Source organism: Dama dama, chromosome 12, assembly GCF_033118175.1.
Source record: "Dama dama isolate Ldn47 chromosome 12, ASM3311817v1, whole genome shotgun sequence".
Lineage (NCBI taxonomy): Eukaryota > Metazoa > Chordata > Mammalia > Artiodactyla > Cervidae > Dama > Dama dama.
The window spans coordinates 2,072,364-2,092,792 of record NC_083692.1 but is presented as its reverse complement, the minus strand read 5'-3'; the positions used below and the strand labels follow the sequence as shown (position 1 = coordinate 2,092,792).

At 48.2% G+C, this 20,429-nt stretch overlaps 1 protein-coding gene across 1 annotated transcript in view; it reads right to left on the bottom strand.

The window, feature by feature from the left end:
* RPS6KA5 (ribosomal protein S6 kinase A5) overlaps positions 1–18,406 on the bottom strand; it is a 185,463-nt gene extending 167,057 nt beyond the window's left edge. The window contains exon 1 of the mRNA XM_061156418.1: positions 18,255–18,406. Coding sequence (XP_061012401.1) covers positions 18,255–18,330 — 76 coding nt within the window. The 5' untranslated portion in view covers positions 18,331–18,406. The remainder of the gene's footprint in view (positions 1–18,254) is intronic.
* Between the last annotated feature and the right edge of the window lie 2,023 nt (positions 18,407–20,429).

Here is a 20,429-nt window from a genome sequence, read left to right as displayed (position 1 = left end):
CGGGGGTCTCTCACAGGGCCGGGCGCGCTCCCGGCACCCTGAAGACGGGGGTCTCTCACAGGGCCCGGCGCGCTCCCGGCACCCTGCAGACGGGGGTCTCTCACAGGGCCCGGCGCGCTCCCGGCACGCTGCAGACGGGGGTCTCTCACAGGGCCCGGCGCGCTCCCGGCACCCTGCAGACGGCGGTCTCTCACAGGGCCCGGCGCGCTCCCGGCACCCTGCAGACGGGGGTCTCTCACAGGGCCCGGCGCGCTCCCGGCACCCTGCAGACGGCGGTCTCTCACAGGGCCGGGCGCGCTCCCGGCACCCTGCAGACGGGGGTCTCTCACAGGGCCCGGCGCGCTCCCGGCACCCTGCAGACGGGGGTCTCTCACAGGGCCCGGCGCGCTCCCGGCACCCTGCAGACGGGGGTCTCTCACAGGGCCGGGCGCGCTCCCGGCACCCTGCAGACGGGGGTCTCTCACAGGGCCGGGCGTGCTCCCGGCACCCTGCAGACGGGGGTCTCTCACAGGGCCCGGCGCGCTCCCGGCACGCTGCAGACGGGGGTCTCTCACAGGGCCCGGCGCGCTCCCGGCACCCTGCAGACGGCGGTCTCTCACAGGGCCCGGCGCGCTCCCGGCACCCTGAAGACGGGGGTCTCTCACAGGGCCGGGCGCGCTCCCGGCACCCTGCAGACGGGGGTCTCTCACAGGGCCGGGCGTGCTCCCGGCACCCTGCAGACGGGGGTCTCTCACAGGGCCCGGCGCGCTCCCGGCACGCTGCAGACGGGGGTCTCTCACAGGGCCCGGCGCGCTCCCGGCACCCTGCAGACGGCGGTCTCTCACAGGGCCGGGCGCGCTCCCGGCACGCTGCAGGCGGGGGTCTCTCACAGGGCCGGGCGCGCTCCCGGCACGCTGCAGACGGGGGTCTCTCACAGGGCCGGGCGCGTTCCCGGAACGCTGCAGACGGGGGTCTCTCACAGGCCCCGGCGCGCTCCCGGCACGCTGCAGACGGGGGTCTCTCACAGGGCCCGGCGCGCTCCCGGCACCCTGCAGACGGGGGTCTCTCACAGGGCCCGGCGCGCTCCCGGCACCCTGAAGACGGGGGTCTCTCACAGGGCCCGGCGCGCTCCCGGCACCCTGCAGACGGGGGTCTCTCACAGGGCCCGGCGCGCTCCCGGCACCCTGCAGACGGGGGTCTCTCACAGGGCCGGGCGCGCTCACGGCACGCTGTAGACAGGGGTCTCTCAACCACGCTCACCACTGCCAGGAGACTAAGCTCCATGGCGCCAAGACAGGGACGACCGGAAAGCTCTGAGTCCCGTGCGTGCAAAGCCGGGAGAAGCCTTTCTCCGCGGGGTCCTGCCCTCTTCGGTCAGGGCCGCCCTCGGGGAGCACTAACTTCCGGCTGAACCAGCCTTGGGGCCCTCCTACTTCTATCTCCCACAGGGTGGACCCTGGAGAAGCCCTGGAGCCAAAAGGAAGCGATGCATACTAGAGGAAAAGGGAGCGCGCTGAGGCAGACCCTGTCCAGTGAAGGCAGTCAAGGCCAGAACATAAGAGCTGGAAGACGGTATGCAGTGATGCTTCAGGGGCCGCTGACAGAGGGACGCTCAGATGCCTCCTGTTGCGTTAAATCGGTCACTGAATGAAGACACACAGATGGAGTCGTCACTGTGCACCTGAAACTTACACCGTGTTGTGCGTCAATTATATCCCAGTGAAGCTGGAGAATAAATAAATGGGTCATCGAGTCTTCGAGAAGGAGCTAACACAGCTACTACCTAATGGTGGCAGGGGAGAGTTTAGTCTGAACTCGAGGGCTTTACTGGGATGGTTCTTGCTGCTTCCCACCCAGTGAACAAAACTAAAGAGGCGTCTGCAGCAGCCACTGTCCAACAGGGCAAGACAACCGAAGGCGAAAGCTCCCTCAGAGACGACGCTCTAAATCATACATGGCCAATAACGTCCTGGCGGGCAGTCCATCACTCCGCCCCATCACCTATACGCCAGCACCCAGGGCTGGGTGAGCCAGGGCACCCTGAATGCCCACTCTGGCCCCCAGTGGTAATTACACCCACCTCGCCCTGTGACACTGACTGTGACACCGCGTGGCCCGTGTTCTTCCGGAGCCCCCCCATTTCCATGGATACAAGGAAACCGGTCCGAGGAGGCCTCTTCTATCACGCTCAGGCAGTTTCCTTTCACCTGGGCATTCTGAATTACCTGAGAGAATGAGACGCTTTGTTTGGGCCCTTCTAAGGATGCAAAAGTCAAAAAGTGTGTTCTCCAGCCTCATAGAATAAATCCACTCCAACACTCTCTTCCCTGAGACTTCTAATCTCACACTCTGCAAAGGCAGTTCCTGCTTATTTACCTACTTCGTGTAGGTCAGTCACGTCCAAACTTCTAGAACCATCCCAGCAGTATGTTAGGAAGAGGCTGCCAGGATAAGTCCTGAGTTGTGACCGGAGCGCCCACGGCAGTGAATTCTCCCCTCTAGCCTTACTACTCTGCCACAGCCGCTCCAACCCCTCACGGCCCCCGGGGCCCCCGGCCCTGCCCCCGCGGCCGCACACTAGCCAGGTCCCAGGCTACCTGCCTGAGAGTCCTCTCCCTGATGAGACACACTGCGAGTGTGTCTAGCTTCTGCTCCGGGGACAGTCTGAGGAGGACGGGAACCAGTCTGAGAGGGACCGCCGCTTGAGCGCCGGCCGCGCAGGCTGCTCTCCTCCCACCTGTCCCAAGGACTCGGGGGCTCCAGGGCCGCGACACTCTCAGGCTCCTGCACTCGGGGTCCCGTCTGAGTCTCTCTACTCACTGGGGCCTTGACTTGGATTCTGAACACCTACCGAGGGTGTGCGAGAGAGGCTGAACCTGAACCATAAAGAAAGAGTAAGGAACTCATACCGGGGGCTGACCTCACCCAGCTTTGAGAAGCAAACAGCCCATGTAAGACTGCTGCGTCTGCATGTGGAGCTGAGCCTGAGCACAGCAGGGCAGGCAGCTGGAAAGGGAAAACGGACAGGAGACGGGAAGAAGCAGAGAAGTCTGAGTCCCAGAGACACGCTGGACTCCCGACCTTGCAGGGCCGCCTGTGAGACTGGCTCCGCCCACTCTGGCGAGGGCTGCTCTGCCTCTCACCTCTGGGGTCTGCATGCTCACTGAGCCAGCTCCCACCAGGCTGCTAAAACATGAGGCAGGAGTCAGAAGCCTGGGTCAGAAAGTGAAAATGCGCAGCACCCGTGCCTGAAATTAGACGCCACCAACTTGAAGGGCGTTGAGGCCCACAAGAGCTGTCAGCGCCACACCGGACTCCAGCGAGGGGCAGACAATGGGAGCGAGAGGCCCAGAGGTCAGACACGATCCCAACCACACACAGGGTGTGAGAATCAAGTGAGACATGCAAGACACTCAGCAAAGGACCCAACACAGAAAGCTCGGTAAACGACAGCCACCGTCACGCGGTCAGCCACTGTACTAAGATCCCGGCAGTGGCAACGGTGAGCCAGAAAGGAAGGCGCTCTTTTAGAGATGGAGCTGACACACTGAGGGAAGGAACTGGTGGGAGGGAGGCCCCCAGGCAGAGGACGACCAGGATGCTTCTAGCTGGGGTCCGGGATCCGGGCAGGTGGGAAACGTCCCTAATAAACCACGGCCAGCTGGAGGACGACACAGCCTTCGAGCTGAGCGTGAGTGGGCCCCGAGGGCTGCCCAGCGGGCAGTTGGGAGTAACTGGTAAGGAACCCCAGAAAGAGATCCAAGCAGGAGAGACTCGAATGGTAGTTTAAGCTGTGATACTTGATTTCCCAGAAAGACTGTGCAGAGTTAGAGGAAAGAGGGCTGACGGCAGATTACCAATATTTAAGGGACAAGCAGAGGCGTGGAGGCCAGGGGGAGAGAGCGGTGAGGCGGTCAGGGACGGGCGGGACCGGGGAGAGCAAGGCCACACGGAGCCCACGCTCGCGCGCCGACAGCCCTAACAGGGCCAAGGAGGATTAAATGGAGGCTTTCCCCAGATTAGGAAACCAGGGGGACATGAGTAACTGCAGAGAGGACGCTTCTGGGGGGCATCAAAGACTGAACAGGAGATAAAGCCACAGCAACAGCTGGTATAAACTGCTCTTTCAACATCTGGTGGGAAAGGGAAAGACAGCAAAAACTAGAGGGCCACAGAGGAATTTTTTTCCCCAATGAGACGGTTCAACTATGTTTGTGGGAAGAGGAGCCTGCGGACCAGGGAAAGAGGGGAAAATGGGGCAAGTTCTCAGAGGAAGTGGAAGATCTCAAACAGAGGTGTGAGAGCTCCACAGGACTCAATCATCCTTATTTAATACGCCTGGATCTGTTCTTGATCTACCAACTGAGAAGTACAGATTTAGCATCTATTTTACTGCAACCAGACCAACAAAGTTGTAAAATAACTTTTCTTGTAAAACCTTGCCTTCTCTTACCCAACGCTGCAAAAACATAAGCTTCTTGGACTAATTTAGCTTCAGTCAAAAGGTGACAATTGTATGCAGTGAGAAAAAACTCGTTCTCTGCTATTTCAGTTCTTTTTTTTTTCTTTTTGTCAAGGGGAAATAAATTATTTATACAACAATTTACCAGAAGAACTCTAATTCTGGGGGTGTCTGACATGTACAAAACTCTGAAACCTAAACATCTTGACCCCGCGTCTGCAGTCAAGTAGTCTGATTCTGGGGACGACGTGAGAGCTGGCGACTAAGCCGAACAGCCAGCACACCAGGTTCCTTTTAGCTGCCAGGTGGTGAGCTGTTCTGAAGCTGTTTAGGTTTGCGGTTGGGCCTCAAACCATCTCTCTGGACAACATTCTGCTGGAAGCAGAACAAAGTTATATTTAATATCTGTGTACTTTAAAACAATGCTGCCCACTTTTCTCTTATTGCCGGGGTCACTTACCCTTAAGACTCACTGTGCTTCCAGTGTCTAAAACAGCAGTGTTTACTTATCCAACTGATTCTGGAATTACATGATGGAGCCAATGTGAAAACTGAGTCAATAAGAAAACAAATGCTTATAAAGCAGAAACAAACAGCCTTTTCCCCCCAATACATGTACCAAATAAATTTAACTTAGAAGAACGGAACTAAATATAACACTTCAAAAAGAAGAAAAAGAACATTATGCCTACGAAGAATTTTGGCATGATCCAGAAAACACGTTCAGGGAATGACCTCTGTGGAAAGCACAGAAGCACTGCAGTGGCTGTATCCAAAAACCTCTTTCTGTATGTCCTTCTACAACATTCTCCTATAAACTTTCGTCTTAGAGCGTGTGAACTCTGTCTACTTTTTTGCATGTTTTTTCATATATAAGAATTTTTAAAGACCAGAAGAACAATTTTTAAAACTATAAAACTATTTTTCTCTTCTTGAATAAAGAACTGCCTTTCTTCACAATTCATAAAAGGGAAAAAAAAAAAAAAAAAAAGCATGGAGTGGAAACTTCCTGCCACCAAATCTATAAAAGAATCTGTATCCATTCCCACTACTCATCATAACAGAAGCAGTGACGGGGCTTCCTGGCAGTTCAGTGGCTAAGACTCTGTGCTCCCAGTGCAGGGAGCCCAGGGTCGATCCCCGGTCAGGGAACTAGAGCCCACATAGGGAAACGAAAGTCCCCATGTGCTGCGACTGAGACCGTGGGTGCTGCGACTGAGACCCAGCACCACCACAGAAAGAAAGAAATTTTTTCCAGAAAAAAAGAAGCGATGGGCCTTCTCTTATCATGCCTTCAGTTACCCTCTCTTTTTGTGTATTTTCAATAGTTCTCTCTCTTTCTCCCCCTCTGTCCCCATAATGGATTCACACTAAACGTATTCTAGTATCACTCCTCTTAAAATAAAAAATGGCTGCTCCTGCCCTGTGGAACCCCACGTTCCCCTCTGGCTAAGTCTCTCTGGATAAGTCTCTCTCTTTAATCCCCTGGCGGCACAGTGGATAAGAACCCGCCTGCCAATGCAAGGAACACAGGTGTGATCCTGGCCCGGGCAAAGCCCACGTGAGGCGGAGAAATGAAGCCTGTGCCTCACAGCTGAGCCCGTGCTCTAGGAGCCACAACTGGGGAAAGCCCGACCAGCACTGCCAAATACAAATTAAATCAATAAATAAAGCAGTGTTGTACATGTAAAAAAAAAAAAAAAAAAACTTTTTTTGGAAGTATTCACTTGCATCCACTCCTCAGTCCATTGCAATCTGGCCTCCCCCTCAAATCTCCACTAAAACTGCTCCTGATAAGGTCATCAGCTGCTCAGCCAGCTCCAACACGCCCCTTGAAGCACTTTGTCTCCTTGCCTTCCCCAGTACCACAGCTCTCTGAGGTCTCTCCCACCCCCACCCGCTCCGGGCTGGTCCTCCTTTGCACTCCTTAGCTACTCCTTTCTTACCTGTCGTCTAAAGTCTAGAGTTCTTCGAGGCTCAGTTCTGAGTTCCCTTCTTCTCTCCATTCTACAAGCTTTCCTGAGATGATCTCATCCACAACTGGGCTTCCAAAGCCATCTACATGCCAATGACGCTAGAATTTTCACCTGCTGCCCAGACACCTTCGCTGAGCTCCAGGCCCACATCCCACTGATGAATGAAAGCATGACAGTTTAGGTGAGCCTGGGGGGCCAGACCCCTCAGGTTTCAAAACTAATTCTTCTATTTACTTCCTGGGTAATCCTGAGCAAGTCGGTGACCTAAGACTCAGTTTCCCCATCTGTAAAACTGGAATAATAGAAATGGTACTGACTTCATAAGGTTACTGCGTGGACTAAATGAGTTGATAAAAGCACCAGTTCGGCAGCACACAGCAAGCTTTCATTACCCACGGCTGCTATCACCACATGTGTCTGTTAGAGTATGTCAGAGGCAGCTCAGACTTTCATCTGTACACCTCTGGGTTCTACCCTTTCTGCCCACCCCACAGGCATCACCCCTGGTTCACCTGCTGTGAGCTCTAAGGAAGAATTCTAACCTCCATCTAACGTGGCCTCTGTCTAACGCGGCCTCTGGGGCCCTTTGTGCGGTCCCTCCCCTTGAGTGACTGAGCATGAGGAGACGCCACTCTAGGGACACGGGGGTTTTGTTGCTCACGTAATTAAGGTCCCAAATCATTGATCTCACGATGGGAAGACTGTTCAAGTAGGTCTGACCTAATTCCACGAAGCCTAGAGATGACAGAAGATCTGGACGTCAGAGTGCCGAAGCCAGGAAGCACACCACCAGCTCTGAGGCCTGAAGGTGGGGGGCCGGGTGAGCAGGTGCAGACGGCCCCTGCAACTGACAGGGGCCCCACTGACGCTGCTGAGGACACTGCGACGGCAGACTGAAGACCTCGGGAGGAAAGTGCTGACCACGGCAACCAGCTTCAAAGTGGATTTCTTCCCACAGCCTCCAGACAAGAATGCTGGCTGGCTACCATCTTTTTCTTTTATGATTTCTGATGTGGACCATTTCTGAAGTCTTTACTGAACTCGTTACACTGTTGCTTCTGTTCTGTTTTGGTATTTTTGGCAGCGAGGCATGCAGGATCTCAGCCCCTGAACCAGGGACTGGAACTGCGCCCCCTGCATGAGAAGGCGGAGCTTTAACCACTGCACCACCGGGAAGTCCCACCTGCCTACCACCTTGACGTTAGCCATGCCGTGGAGAATTCTAACCTACCAAACTGTAAGCTAATCAACGAGTGCTATTACAAGCCACTAAGTTTGTGGTGATTTGTCATGCAGCAACTGAAAATTAACACACCATCTGAACAAACGGTACCTTCAAACATATGTTTGTTCCAGCCCCAAAATCTCATATCACTACCACACCAAGTTCCGCTGATATATTCCACTAAATATATCTCAAATATATTCACAATTCTTAATTTCTAACTGTTACCCAATCCCAACTTATATTTGCATCTGAACTTCTGCAAGAGCCTCCAAACCAGTCTCCCCTCAGACACTCTTTCCTACCATTCTCCTCACACGAGGAAGCCGTTTTTTAAACAGTGCAAAACTAATCTCTAAAAAATCCTCCAGCAGCTTCATCCTGCACTCAAGGTGATGTCTGAATGCCTTATCACAACCCACACAGCCCACCCATGGGCCGGCTACCTTCTCAGCCCATTTCCTGTGGCTCTCTTGCTTGGGCACAAGATCGGGCCACAAAGGCCTTCCGTCCGGCACCTGGACTGCGAGCCCTCCCGCTCCAGGACCATCTGCCACTTCCTTTGGCAGGAACGCCTCACCACCCGCCCCCTGCGTGGCACCCCACGACAGCAGGGCTGGCCGGACACTCCCGCCACACAGACGCTCCCCTCTCCTCGGAGGCCAGCCACCCTCAGGCTCTCTCACAGCGTCTGCATGACTTCACGACTTATCACAACTGCAATCCTACGGTCAACTGTATGGTTATAAAGGGAAGGTCTTTCTCTTAGATGTGGTTCAACGAAGGGAGGAGCCGTGTCTAATTTGTTCCCTGCAAAAATCCAGCATCTGTTATGGTGCCAGACACACAGGAATCAACAAGTCCTTAATGGATGAATAAAACTGTGGCTGTTTTGCCCAATTTGTACATGACAAAATTACATCAAAGTTATGTGTTTGTGTGTACCCATTAGATCTGTCCTACTCTAGCCCTGATTATGATGTTTCCTTACAAACGAAGGACACTGATATCAAGGAAAAACAGGGGCACATTCACGGGGAAAGGGTTAATGCAAATCAACTGCTAAGATTCAGTGTTCACATCCTTTCAGTGCAACATCATTCATTTAAATATGAAGTACAACATTTTCTTATTACAGGTTTTAAATAGTTTTTTCTGTAGGAAAAACATGTCATTCCAATCCAGTATTGATGTGGTTAGAGGACAAACTGCTTCAGTGGCCTGAATTTTCCCATTACTGATGGTATATTCCACTAATGTAGAAAAGAGAGCCCTGTGTATGACCTCCATCATTTTGCCAATAAAATTTGCTTTTTAAAGTATGCCTCAATTTTACTGATTTCTCACTACATACTTTTTAAAAACTCTAAAATGCCATTAATTAATCAGAGACCTAATTTTTCCTTCTTAGGAGAAAGATAAAAATAGCATTAACACCACATGACAAAGATTTAAGAAACAAAATACTGGAGAGAAAGTCAAACGTCTTTCCACATTGTCCATATTTCTCATGGTTTGTATATACATGCATTTATTTAATTAGATATTTACCTAATTCCTGCTTTGGTCCAGAAAAGACTTAGAACAAATTATTGAAATTAACTAAAGCATAAGGAAGGAAGATTGAGGGCAGATGACGCCAGGAAGAGGCCTCAAGATGCACGCCAGGTCACAGTTGTATGTGGTATGGCCCTGAGATGTAAAGCTATCTAGCCACCAACTGATCATAGAGGCCTGCCCCGGGGGTCCACTTCACAGCGTTCCTATGAGAACCAGAAGTGCTGGTCACAGCAGCTCAGCCAGGCCCAGTACTAAGATCAGAAAGGAATGTCTTCCTGGGGATTCCCTAGAGGGGACACCATCCTATTTCTTCTAAGAAGTAGACATTTGTTACCAGTTTGTACTGAATGGTTGTTTAAATGACTGACTGCTTCATACCGTCATCCTGTTCAGTTACCCAAGCCTGGGGCAAAATTCTCTCTTGGTTCATTCGGTCTTAAGCAAGATGTGTTGGTTTCCTATTGCTGATGTAAAAGATTACATAAACTTCATGGCTTATGAACAACATAAATGTGTCTTATTACAGTTCTAGAGCTCAGAAGTCTCAAGCTGGGTTCCACAAAGCAGTCAAGTGACAGAGAGCTGCACCCCTGGCGGACTCGCCGGGGGCCTGTCTGTCCTCTACCGTCGAGGGCCCGCTGCGTTCCCCAGCTCGCGGCCTCTCTCCAGCAGTGGCTTCGCTCCAATTTCTGCTGCCACTGTTGCACCTCCTTCTCCCCGTCTGTTTCCACTCTCGTAACACCTTCTCTCAGATCCACCTACTTCCCTCTCACAAGGACCTATGATTACACTGCGCCCATGTGATAATTCCCCATCCTTAAGTCGGCAAGGTCTCTTTGTCATGTGAGGAAATGTATTCACAGGTTAGGACATGGACATCTTAGGGGGAGGAGGTGTATTAATTCAGTCTACCACACAAGACTCCATCAATTTACTTGCTTGCAGCTACTGGCAATTTACACATTGTAGTGATGGTGTCAGAAAAATAACATCGTAAGACCAAATTTACATGGAACAGTAAAGCCACAAATGGAAAACTCAAAAGTTTCTTCTTTAATTTCAAGAGTTAATCACAGAATTATTTTAAGTACTAAGTTCACCTATCTTCCAAAGAATTTGATATATAAAAATAAAAATATTATTTCCACAATTTTTTTGTCAGGAACACACTAATTATATAAAAAGAGGCACACCTACACCAAAACCTGAGTGTGAAATTAAAAAAATTACAATACCGAGTCCTGGGCTAAAATCTGGAAACTTTACCTCCCTATCCTCCTGCTGCCACAGGGCAGGATGCCTACTGAGTATTTAGAAAAAAAAAAATAGTGAGACAGCCAGCTCACTCACAACTTTAGGAAGTATAAAGTCCAGAGAACTTCCTTGATTTTCAGAAGAACAGCTACAGCTGAACCCAGAGGGGCGCTGCAACAGACAAACATAATGAGGGCAAGGTTCTATTTTAGACTCAATTCATCTTCCCTGAAAAACAAGAGCAATGTAGGAGTGCTCCTACCTTTGAGGTGCACCCAGGTCTGAAAATCATTCCAGGAGATCAAAGGAGAAAGCCGTGACAACCCCTCCCTCCCACTCCATTTTGGGATTGACATCTCTCAAATGCATGTTTAATTGTGAAGCTTCAGTAAACACATGATGTTACTATGCCAGATCTCCCCCAGAGGAATTTTGGCCAAGCATCAGCTTCTTTTTCAGGGGAGGAATTCAATCCTGCCCACCAGATCACCTGTGTCTCCAGGAATCTGAGGTTTCAGGATTCTTTCTTGTTTTGCAGTATAGAGGTTAATGGTAGGTCTTATACAACAGCTGACTTGCCACCTAAGAAGGTTTTCCCTGACTGTGGACCGCAAATACAAAATACACTGGAATCCCCCCAGACTTAAGGGCTGAGATTCCACTTCCTTTGCCCAAATAGATCATTTTCTTAATCTCTAAAACTCGTGATAGAAACTTAAGAACAGATTTTCTTTTAAGGTCTAGGCTCCAGGGAATTAAGTTAGGGTACTATCAATATCCTATTTACACTTTTGACCTTCCCATTGTATCCCTATAAAGCTAAAGATAGAGCACAAGTTATGCCTACCCTTCTTAAGGTGAGGAAACTAAAAAAAAAAAAAAAGAAGGGAAAAGTACTATAAAAAACATATGGACACACAAACACAATACATATCTACACACAGATAACACAGAAAGAGGAGCCGCACTGTTCTCACAGATAACCAAGACTGTCAAATTTTTTAAAGTATCTTGTTGTAGATAATTACTATGTTCCTAAAAAGCTAAGTATAAATTAAATCATTATAAATGGAATCATATTTAAAGAGCATCAGAGAATTATTTTTCAATGGGATTCAATCATAAGTCCTCTGGCAAAACAGAATTATCTTTTAAAGTAAATCACCACTCCTGACTTTTGTCTAGACCAAGATTTCCACAGAAATTCCATAGAACACCTTTCCTCGACCTCTCTTAGCCTTTACTTAGAAGGCTCTAAGTATGAATGACAGCAACCAAATAGGTAAAAATCTTTAACTGGTGGCAGAAATCAATCAGACATCTTCTGGGGAAACCAGAAAGAGAGATCGCGCGCTCGCTCTCTCTCTCTCACGCACGCATACACAGACAAATACCTCTTGTGAATATAGACACAAAAATCCTCTACAAAACACTAGCAAACTGAATCCAGTGTGGTATATAAAAAGAATTATACACATTACCCAAGTGAGATTTATCCCAGGAATACAAGGTTGGTTTAACACCCCAAAATTATTATAATACATCTTATCAATAAAACAAAATAAAAACACATGATTATCTCCATGAATGCAAAAAAGGATGCCTTTTCATGATTAAAAATACCCAAACATACAACGCTGCAAAGCAACTATACTCCAATAAAAATTCATTAAAAAAAATTTTTTTTTCAAATTACCTTGGGAAAGAGGAAAAACACACCCAAACTAGGAAAAGAAGAGAATTTCCTCAATCTGACAAAAAGTATCTATGAAAATCCCACAGCTAACTTCATACTTAATGGTGAAAGACTAAAGCTAATATACTAGCTTACCAAGGTTGCAGAATACAAGATGAATAAAAGTTAGTTGTATCTCTGTATGTTTTCAGTGAACAATCCAAAAATTAAACTAAGAAAATAATTTTTACAGTAGCACCAAAAAGAATAAAGTATGCGGGAATAAATTTAACAAAAAGAAGTGTAAATATACACTCTGAAAACTATAAAATGTTGTTTAAAAAAAAATGAAAGAAGATCTAAATGAATGGAAAAACATTTCATGCTCATGGATCACAAGATTTAACATGCTAAGGTGGCAATACTCCCAAAATTGATCTACAGATTCCAGGCAATCCCTACCAGAATTACTGTTGGCTTCTTTATGGAAACTGACAAGCTAATTCTAAAATTCATATGGAAACTCAAGGGACCCAAAATAGCTGAAATAATTCTGAAAAAGAACAAAGTTGGAAAACTGACCATTTTCGATTTCAAAACTTAGCAAAAAGTTATAGCAGTCAAGACAGCGTGGTAATGGCATAAGAACAGACACAAAAAATCATCTGAACTGAATGGAGAGTCTAAAAAGAAATCCATACATCGACAGTTGATTAATTTTTGACAAGGGTGCCGAGAAAATAAAATGGAAAAGAACAGCCTTTCAAGAAATAGATCAAAAATCTAAATGTAATAACTAAAATCATATAACCCTCTGTAACCTTGAATTAGTCAATGATTTCTTAGACACAACACCAAAAGCATAAGAAACAAAGTAAAAAAGTTGGATTTCACCAAAATTAAGAGACTGTACTACTTCTAAGGTTATCACCAAAAAAAAAAAGATAATTTTCTCCTATAAACTGGGAGAAAAATATTTCAAACTATACTAATAAGGGATCTATATCTACAAAACATAAAGAATTTGTATCTCAATAATAAATTAACCAATTTAAAAATGGGCAAAGGATCTGGACAGACATCTCTCCAAACATATACAAAACACTCATAAGCATATGAAACAATGCCCAAAATCATTAGTCATTAGGAAACACAAATCAAAACTACAGGGAGATACTACTTCATACTCATGAGAATGGCTGTAAGCAAACAGACAAACAAGAGATGGCGAAGATGTGGAGAAACTGGAACCTTTGTACATTGCTAGTGGGGCAAGAGAGCAATGCAGCCACATTGAAAAACTTAAAAGTTTAACACAGACTTACCACATGATCCAGTAAGTTTACTCCTAATATCTACCCAAGAAAAATGAAAACACAGGTCCCACACAAAAATTTGTTCGTAAATGTACATAGCAGCATTATTCACAATAGCCAACAGGTCGGAACAACACAAATGTCAATCAAGTGATGAATGGACAAACAAAACACGGTATATCCATACAATGGAATATTACCTGTCAATTTAAAAAATGAAGTGCTGACACACGCTAGAAACTGATGAATCTTGAAAACATCACGTTTAGTGAAAGAAACCAGTCATAAAAGATCACACACTGGGCTTCCCTGGTGGTCCAGTGGTTAAGACTCCACCTGCCAACGCAGAGGACATGGCTCAATCCGTGGTCCAGGAAGATCCCATATGCCACGAGGCAACAAGCCCATTCGCCACAACTCCTGAGCCTGTGCTTTAGAGCCCGCGTGCCTGCCTGCCTGCCCCAGCAGCAGAGCTCTGCAACAAGAGAAGGCACTGCAAGAGAAGCCCATGCTCTCCGCAACCAGAGGAAAGACAGAGCAGCCACGAAGATCCAACACAGCCAAATATAAGCAGACACACATTTTTTAAAAAGAGATCCCACTTTATGAAGTTCCGTAATATAAAATGTCCCTAGGCAAATACACAGACAAAAAAGCAGAATTAGCAGATGCCCAGGACTGAGGAATGGGTGGTGAGAATGTGGAGTGACCGATAAAAATGGGTAAGAAGTTTCTTTTTAGAGTGATGGAAAGTTCTAAAATTAGATTGTGGTGATGGTTGTATAACTATAAATATACTTTAAAAGATTGAATTGTACACTAAAAACAAGTGGACTTCATAGTATGTAAATTCTATCTCAAAAAAAGCTGTTTAACAACAACAACAAAAAAGACCCTGAAGCTTCCACGCTGCTCTTTCCCTTCGATCACCTGCCCCAGGGGAGCCGGCTGGCACGTCGGCAGGACACTCAGGCAGCCGCGCCGAGAGGGCCACAGAGCACGGACCTGAAGCGTCCTGCCCACAACATGCAAGTGAGCTGGCTTGAAAGGGCATCTCCTGCCCCAGACAAGTCTTCAGGTGAACGCAGTCCTGGCCAAAACCTTGACTACAACATCAAGAGAGACCCTGAGTCAACACCACCAGGCTAAGCAACTCCTGAATTCCTGAGCCACAGGAGTCATGGTGCTTTAAGTCACTAAGTTTGGGATCATTTACTGCACAGCAACAGATAACTAATGCCCCTTTCCCGACTCTCTCCTCAGCGTTAGGCTCTCTCTCCCAGTGATGGACATCTAAGGAAATGTGTACCCCCATCCTTCCTCTTGTAAGAGTTTAGTCTCACCCCCATCCATATGTTCACCGGAGTAGCTGTCAAGCTAGCAGAACAGGACGCCATTCCCTCGCCTTAGCTGAACAATCCAAAAGTAGGCAGCTGACCAAAGCCAGGCTAATAAAGTCCTTCCCTAAGATTTGTATACCTGAAGCTGATAAAATAAAAGGCAGTGTCTCTCCAGTACCTAGAGCTGTAAGACCTAAAACTTAGGGTCTGTCAACAGCTGTGTTCCTTTCCATGTGGAAATAGGTGAACAGCACTGAAGGAGGCCATTACATAGAGACAAGCAAAGATTCTAGATGGAGACAACAGAGACAACATCAGTCCCTGCTTCCAGTGATGTCGGACGCAATCCTGTCATTTCAGGGGGAAGACCACACGTGTCCTGTAACCCCAGTATATAATGTGAAACTCAGTACATAGAGGTAATGAAATATGGAATAAATGAGATAACCCAATATCCTTCCAATAATAATTCCTCTATTTTGCTGCTGTTGTTCAGCAGTTAGATTTGATTATTTAAACCTAAAAGCCCTAAACTTCTTCTTTGCTCTCTTTATACTACGTACAACCTTCTCTTATTGTAGCATGGCAATATATCCTAATGACTGGTTTACACTTCCTCCTCCCCGACCAGCAGAGGGCAAGATACTTTCTCATTTTTTGTGTGTCATTAGTACCATTTAGCCTAGAACACAGTGTCAAGGAATATGCATTTAACTCATCTAATCAATCCCTTTCTCTTCATTTTTAGCTTTCATGGTCACTGGCATCCATTAATCAACCACCTGACATCTACAAGACACTGGAACTACAATAAACTTAGATTTTGTCCTGGATTTTCATGTATTCAGTGAATTCACCCAACATTTGAGTACTTACTACATGCCAGGGGCTGAAAATGGATAAAGGACGTGGTAGCACCTCACAGTCCAGCACAGACAAATAAATTGTTACAGCTGTGTGTTAAATGTTGCTGAAGAGACACACACAGACTGCTAAGCAGTGGGGGTCTCGGGGGTTTACACAGGCAAGACACGCACAGAAAGAGATGCCAGCCGAGCAGCACAGCACGGGGCAAGCTCCAAACAGGACTCTGACGCGGGGGTGACCTGCACGCTCTAAGAGAAGACGCTGCTATTGGCTGACCTCTGGACCGACAGGAACCAACCGCTCCTGAGAGCCTATTATGCGCCAAGCAAACTGCTTAGCACTTTTCCAACAGAGTCTCCTTCAATTTTCATACTCTGTAGGTGAGAGAAGTGAGTCTAAAAGAGTGAAGTGACCTGCCCTAGTCTACACAGCCAGCAACTGGCAGAGCTCAGATTTAGAACAAAGTCTAGAATCTGCCTGCAATGCAGGAGTCCCTGGAGACTTGAGTTTGATCCCTGGGTCAGGAAGATCCCCTGGAGGAGGAAATGGCAACCTACTCTCAGTATTCTTGCGTGGAAAAACCCATGGACAGAGGAGCCTGGTGGGCTACAGTCCATGGGGTCCCAAAGAGTCGGCACGACTGAATGCACAGTTTTTCCCTTCCAACTGCACATCCAGGTATGCTATGCTACTCAGTCTACACCACTGGAACACTTTCCATGTAACTTGTATTGCCTTTTTGTTCATCCTACAGCAGACAATACAGTGTTGAGCACAATCGAGGAATCACTAACTGCTGACCTGTTAAGACTATATGCTTGTCCCCATCTTGAAAAGCAAGGGACCACCTCAGATCAAGTTACTGTGACACCTTTCACAGCAGCATATGCTGACAGGGGCCCAACTGGCTGAAGATGACTGAATCTCTCAAGTTGTATTTTAAGGGTTTTTGACCAGTGTATCCGGTCAGTTGTTTCAATGTTGAGCAATAAATCAAAGTGACTGTTCCATTCCTTTGAGAGTTAACAGTACTAATGAATTCAGTATAATCTCACCATCCATCAAAAAAAAATTCTAAAAATGCAAACTTGAAGCTGATGATTCACACAGTTAGTAGAGAAGGGAAAAATAAAGCAGTACTCATTGTTTTCTACAAAACTAGCACTGTTTGCAAAACCCAGAAACTGAGCAGTTGGTTGACTACTAATCAAGTAGGTTGCTCCTTGGTCATTCAGCAAAAAGCTGCTTATTGCACCACAGTCAGTGGCTGAGGACAAAGGACTTCAAGCAGTTTTTGCAGGACCGCACGAGTCTACATGTGTGAATCAGTGAATCCTTACGTAAGAAAAGAAAAAGAAATTCAAAATCTCCACACCAGAAACAAATCAGACACTAATACAAAAGAAATGTTTATGGAATAAATTATTGAATAGCCCTTTGAAAATATCAGTTGTCTATTAAACTGAGAGAAGAAAACCAAACCAAACAAGCCCACACAAGTTACATTAGGAACTCCAAAAAATTATGGAGTAACTGGTTCAAGATACATAACAAACTCATAATGACCCCCCCCAAAAAAATTGTTTTAAGCCAATGTTAATGTAGAAATAAGTAAGCATGTATTTGACATCCCTCTTAAGTCACCACACTGGCGCTCAATGGAATGCTAACCAGCAATAACAAAAACTTAAAGAACAAGTGACAGATATAACTTTGCAATCTGTTCAAAATTATAACAAGGTGTGCTAGGCATACACCTGAAACCTGCTACATAAGCTTTGTCCCTACACAATAAAAGAATATCCCAAGATGCCAAAGAAGCTGCATCGAAATTCTTAACAAACATTCACAGAAATATTTAATAGTAAATAATGAACAACTTGTTAAAATGTATTATCTGTTCAGAAATGATAAAGGATCTCTAACAGGGGACAGGACTCCACAAATATAAACCCAATCTATACTGGTGAGTCGGAAGAAGCATTTCCCATAAAGAACAACCCAGACCCACAAGGAATAAAGTAACAAGTATAAAGCCTGAGTCGACTGGAAAGACCCCAAAATCAGCGCGTGAGCGCCGTAAGGGGGCTAGTTGGTCGCTTTTACCCGGAGCTTTGAATTTACGGAGCCTCCTCAAAAGACCTCTGAAAGAGATTCAAGGCCAAGTACAGCAGTTCACCGTGATAGCACGTAAAGCCCTCAGCGCCTGCAGCTCCGCGGCTGGACTCCACACGGCCGGGGGACAGCCGCCCCTTCCCCGTGCCCAGGACGCCGGCACCTCGGGGCCCCTCCAGGGATGCGAGAGCGGGGGAGCAGCGCTCCGAGCTAAGCGTCGCTCCCCCCACAGCGAGGAACGCGCGCCTCACAGAAGGGTGAGGGGCAGGTGCGTCCCCGGGCGGGACGGGGCGCGAACACACCTGGGTCAGTCAGTGCGGCGGCCCCAGCCTGGCCCGCCGCTCACTCCCGGGAAACTTCAGGCCAGCCGCCGGGGACCCCCGGGACCCCCGCCCGCCGGGCTCCCCGCGCTCGGGACCCCCGCCCCGCGCACCCCAGCGCCGGGCCCCGCGCCGAGCCCGGCCGGCAGGGGGCGGGCCGCTCACCCGTCCGCAGCTCGTGCTTGACGACGCGGAGCTGCTCTCCGCCGGCGTCCCCGCCGCTGCCACCCTTCTCCTCCATCTTCCCCGAGCCCGAGCCCGCGGGCTGCTCCAGGGCGCCCGGCCCCTCAGCTCCGCCGCGGCCACTGGAGCCGGGGCGCGGCCGCTCGGCAGCCCGGACGCCGGGGCGAGCCGCTTTCCCGCTCCCGCCGCCTTCCTCGGCGGGCGCCGCTAGTACCGCGCAGCCACTCCGCCCCGCTCCCCGCCTCCCCCGGAGCCGCCCCGCCCACAGCCAGCAGGGTCGGCGGCCTTGCGAGTCGCCGTCGCCGATTGGGCGCGGGGCGCGCGCCGCCGCCAGCGCCAGGCCCAATTGGGCAGCGCTTTCTGACGCGAGGCGAAGCGCCCCGCCCAGCTGCTCGAACTGTTGTTGCTCGGCGGGCGGCAGGCGAGGGAGGAGCACGAGCGATCCGATTGGTGAGGCCGGCTTTTGCTCCGCCCACCCCCGCCGCTGCGCACGCGCGGTCAGAACCTTCCCGTCCCCGACATTCCCAGGACGGCCACGCCCCTTATTCCCCAGCTCCGATCTGTTAGTAAACAGTCTAGTAGTCGGGAGGCTCCCGGGGCCTGTGATTGGCTGTTGCTGAAAGAGGCGGGGAAGGTTGATTGGACGGTTTGGTCCGCCAATCACCACGGACAGAGGAGGAGCCTGGAAGAAAGCGCCTCTCACGCACGTGTTTGCAGGTTTTCGAACCTGAAGGCCCCGAGCATTCCCAGGTGTATGCCCGCTGGACGACGGTGTGTCTCTAAAAGATATTGCTCGTCCTAGTGAGTTCTGAACATAGTTAAGTGGAGTTCCTGCTTGAGTACAGGTAGTTCTTAGAGATTTCAGAAATTCACAATCCCAGCTTTCCTTGAGGACTTTTGCAGTGTTTAAACATTTTCATTTTGTGCTGGTTCAGATGGTAAAGAATTTGTCTGCAATGCAGGAGACCTGGGTTCATTCCCTGGATCAGGAAGATCCCCCTGGAGAAGGGCATGGCAACCCACTCCAGTATTCTTGCCTGGGGAGTGTCATGGACAGAGGAGCCCGGCGGGCCACAGCCGTGGGATTGCAAAGAGTCCCCATTACGACTGAGCGACTAACACTTTTTCTTTTCAGGCACCAAAAGACTACAGAAATTAATGAAATAGAATACAAGTCCTGCCCCTTAGCAGCATTCAGTAGAACATGAGAAACAATCTGTGTGTATACACAGGAAACTTTGAAGCAGGCTTTTAAATAAAACAGTTGTACAAACCTAGAGAATTGCACAGATGCCAATAATTATTCTCAGAGAGGAGCTGAGGGGCTTTTAGGTCACTGAGGCACTTTAGATAACCGATGTAAAGGATGGATGAAATAGAAGTACCAGGTGCAGGTATTTCATACAGAGATAGTAACTGTGAGCTAGGCTTGGAAGTAGAGAAGACAAGGGTGGGTTATGATTGCTAATGCTGAGTGAAGATATGATGTTAGGAACATAGCTGAAAAGATGAGCCTTGGCAAGATAATGGAGAATCTTGACTACAATACTAGGCAGTGCAGATTTTGTTTAGGACAGGATGAGGAGCCTCAAAGAGTATTTCTGATGTCAAAGCTCTTCTCTTGGACGTTAGCTTCGGTCATAGTAAGAAGATGGCCTGAGGGAGGAGGAGAAATGTGGCACAGTAAGAATACTGTTGCAAGGTTAGAACTTACAGGGATTTCTGGCCGTGGGTGTGAGAATGGGCAAAGGAGGGAATTAAAGATGGACACTTAGATATGATTCACATAGAAGTGAACTTTTAAACCAAGAAGGAATTAGATTAGGAGGTCAGCGAACTTTTTCTATAAAGAGTCAAATAGTAAATAGTTATTTTTAGCCTTTGCAGGCCACAGTCTCTTTCACAGCTATTCACCTCTGCGATTTCAGTGTGAAAGCAGCCATAAACAAGCACACTAACGGATGTGACTGTGTTCCAATAAAACTTTATGGACACTGTAATTAAATCTAACATAATTTTCACATGATTATGTATTCTTTTAATTCTTTTCAAACATCTAAAAATATAAAAACAGTTCTTGGCTCTTGGGCCATTAAAAAAAAAAAAAAAAACAGATAGGAAATCAGATTTGACCTGCAGGGCATAGTTTGCAGACTC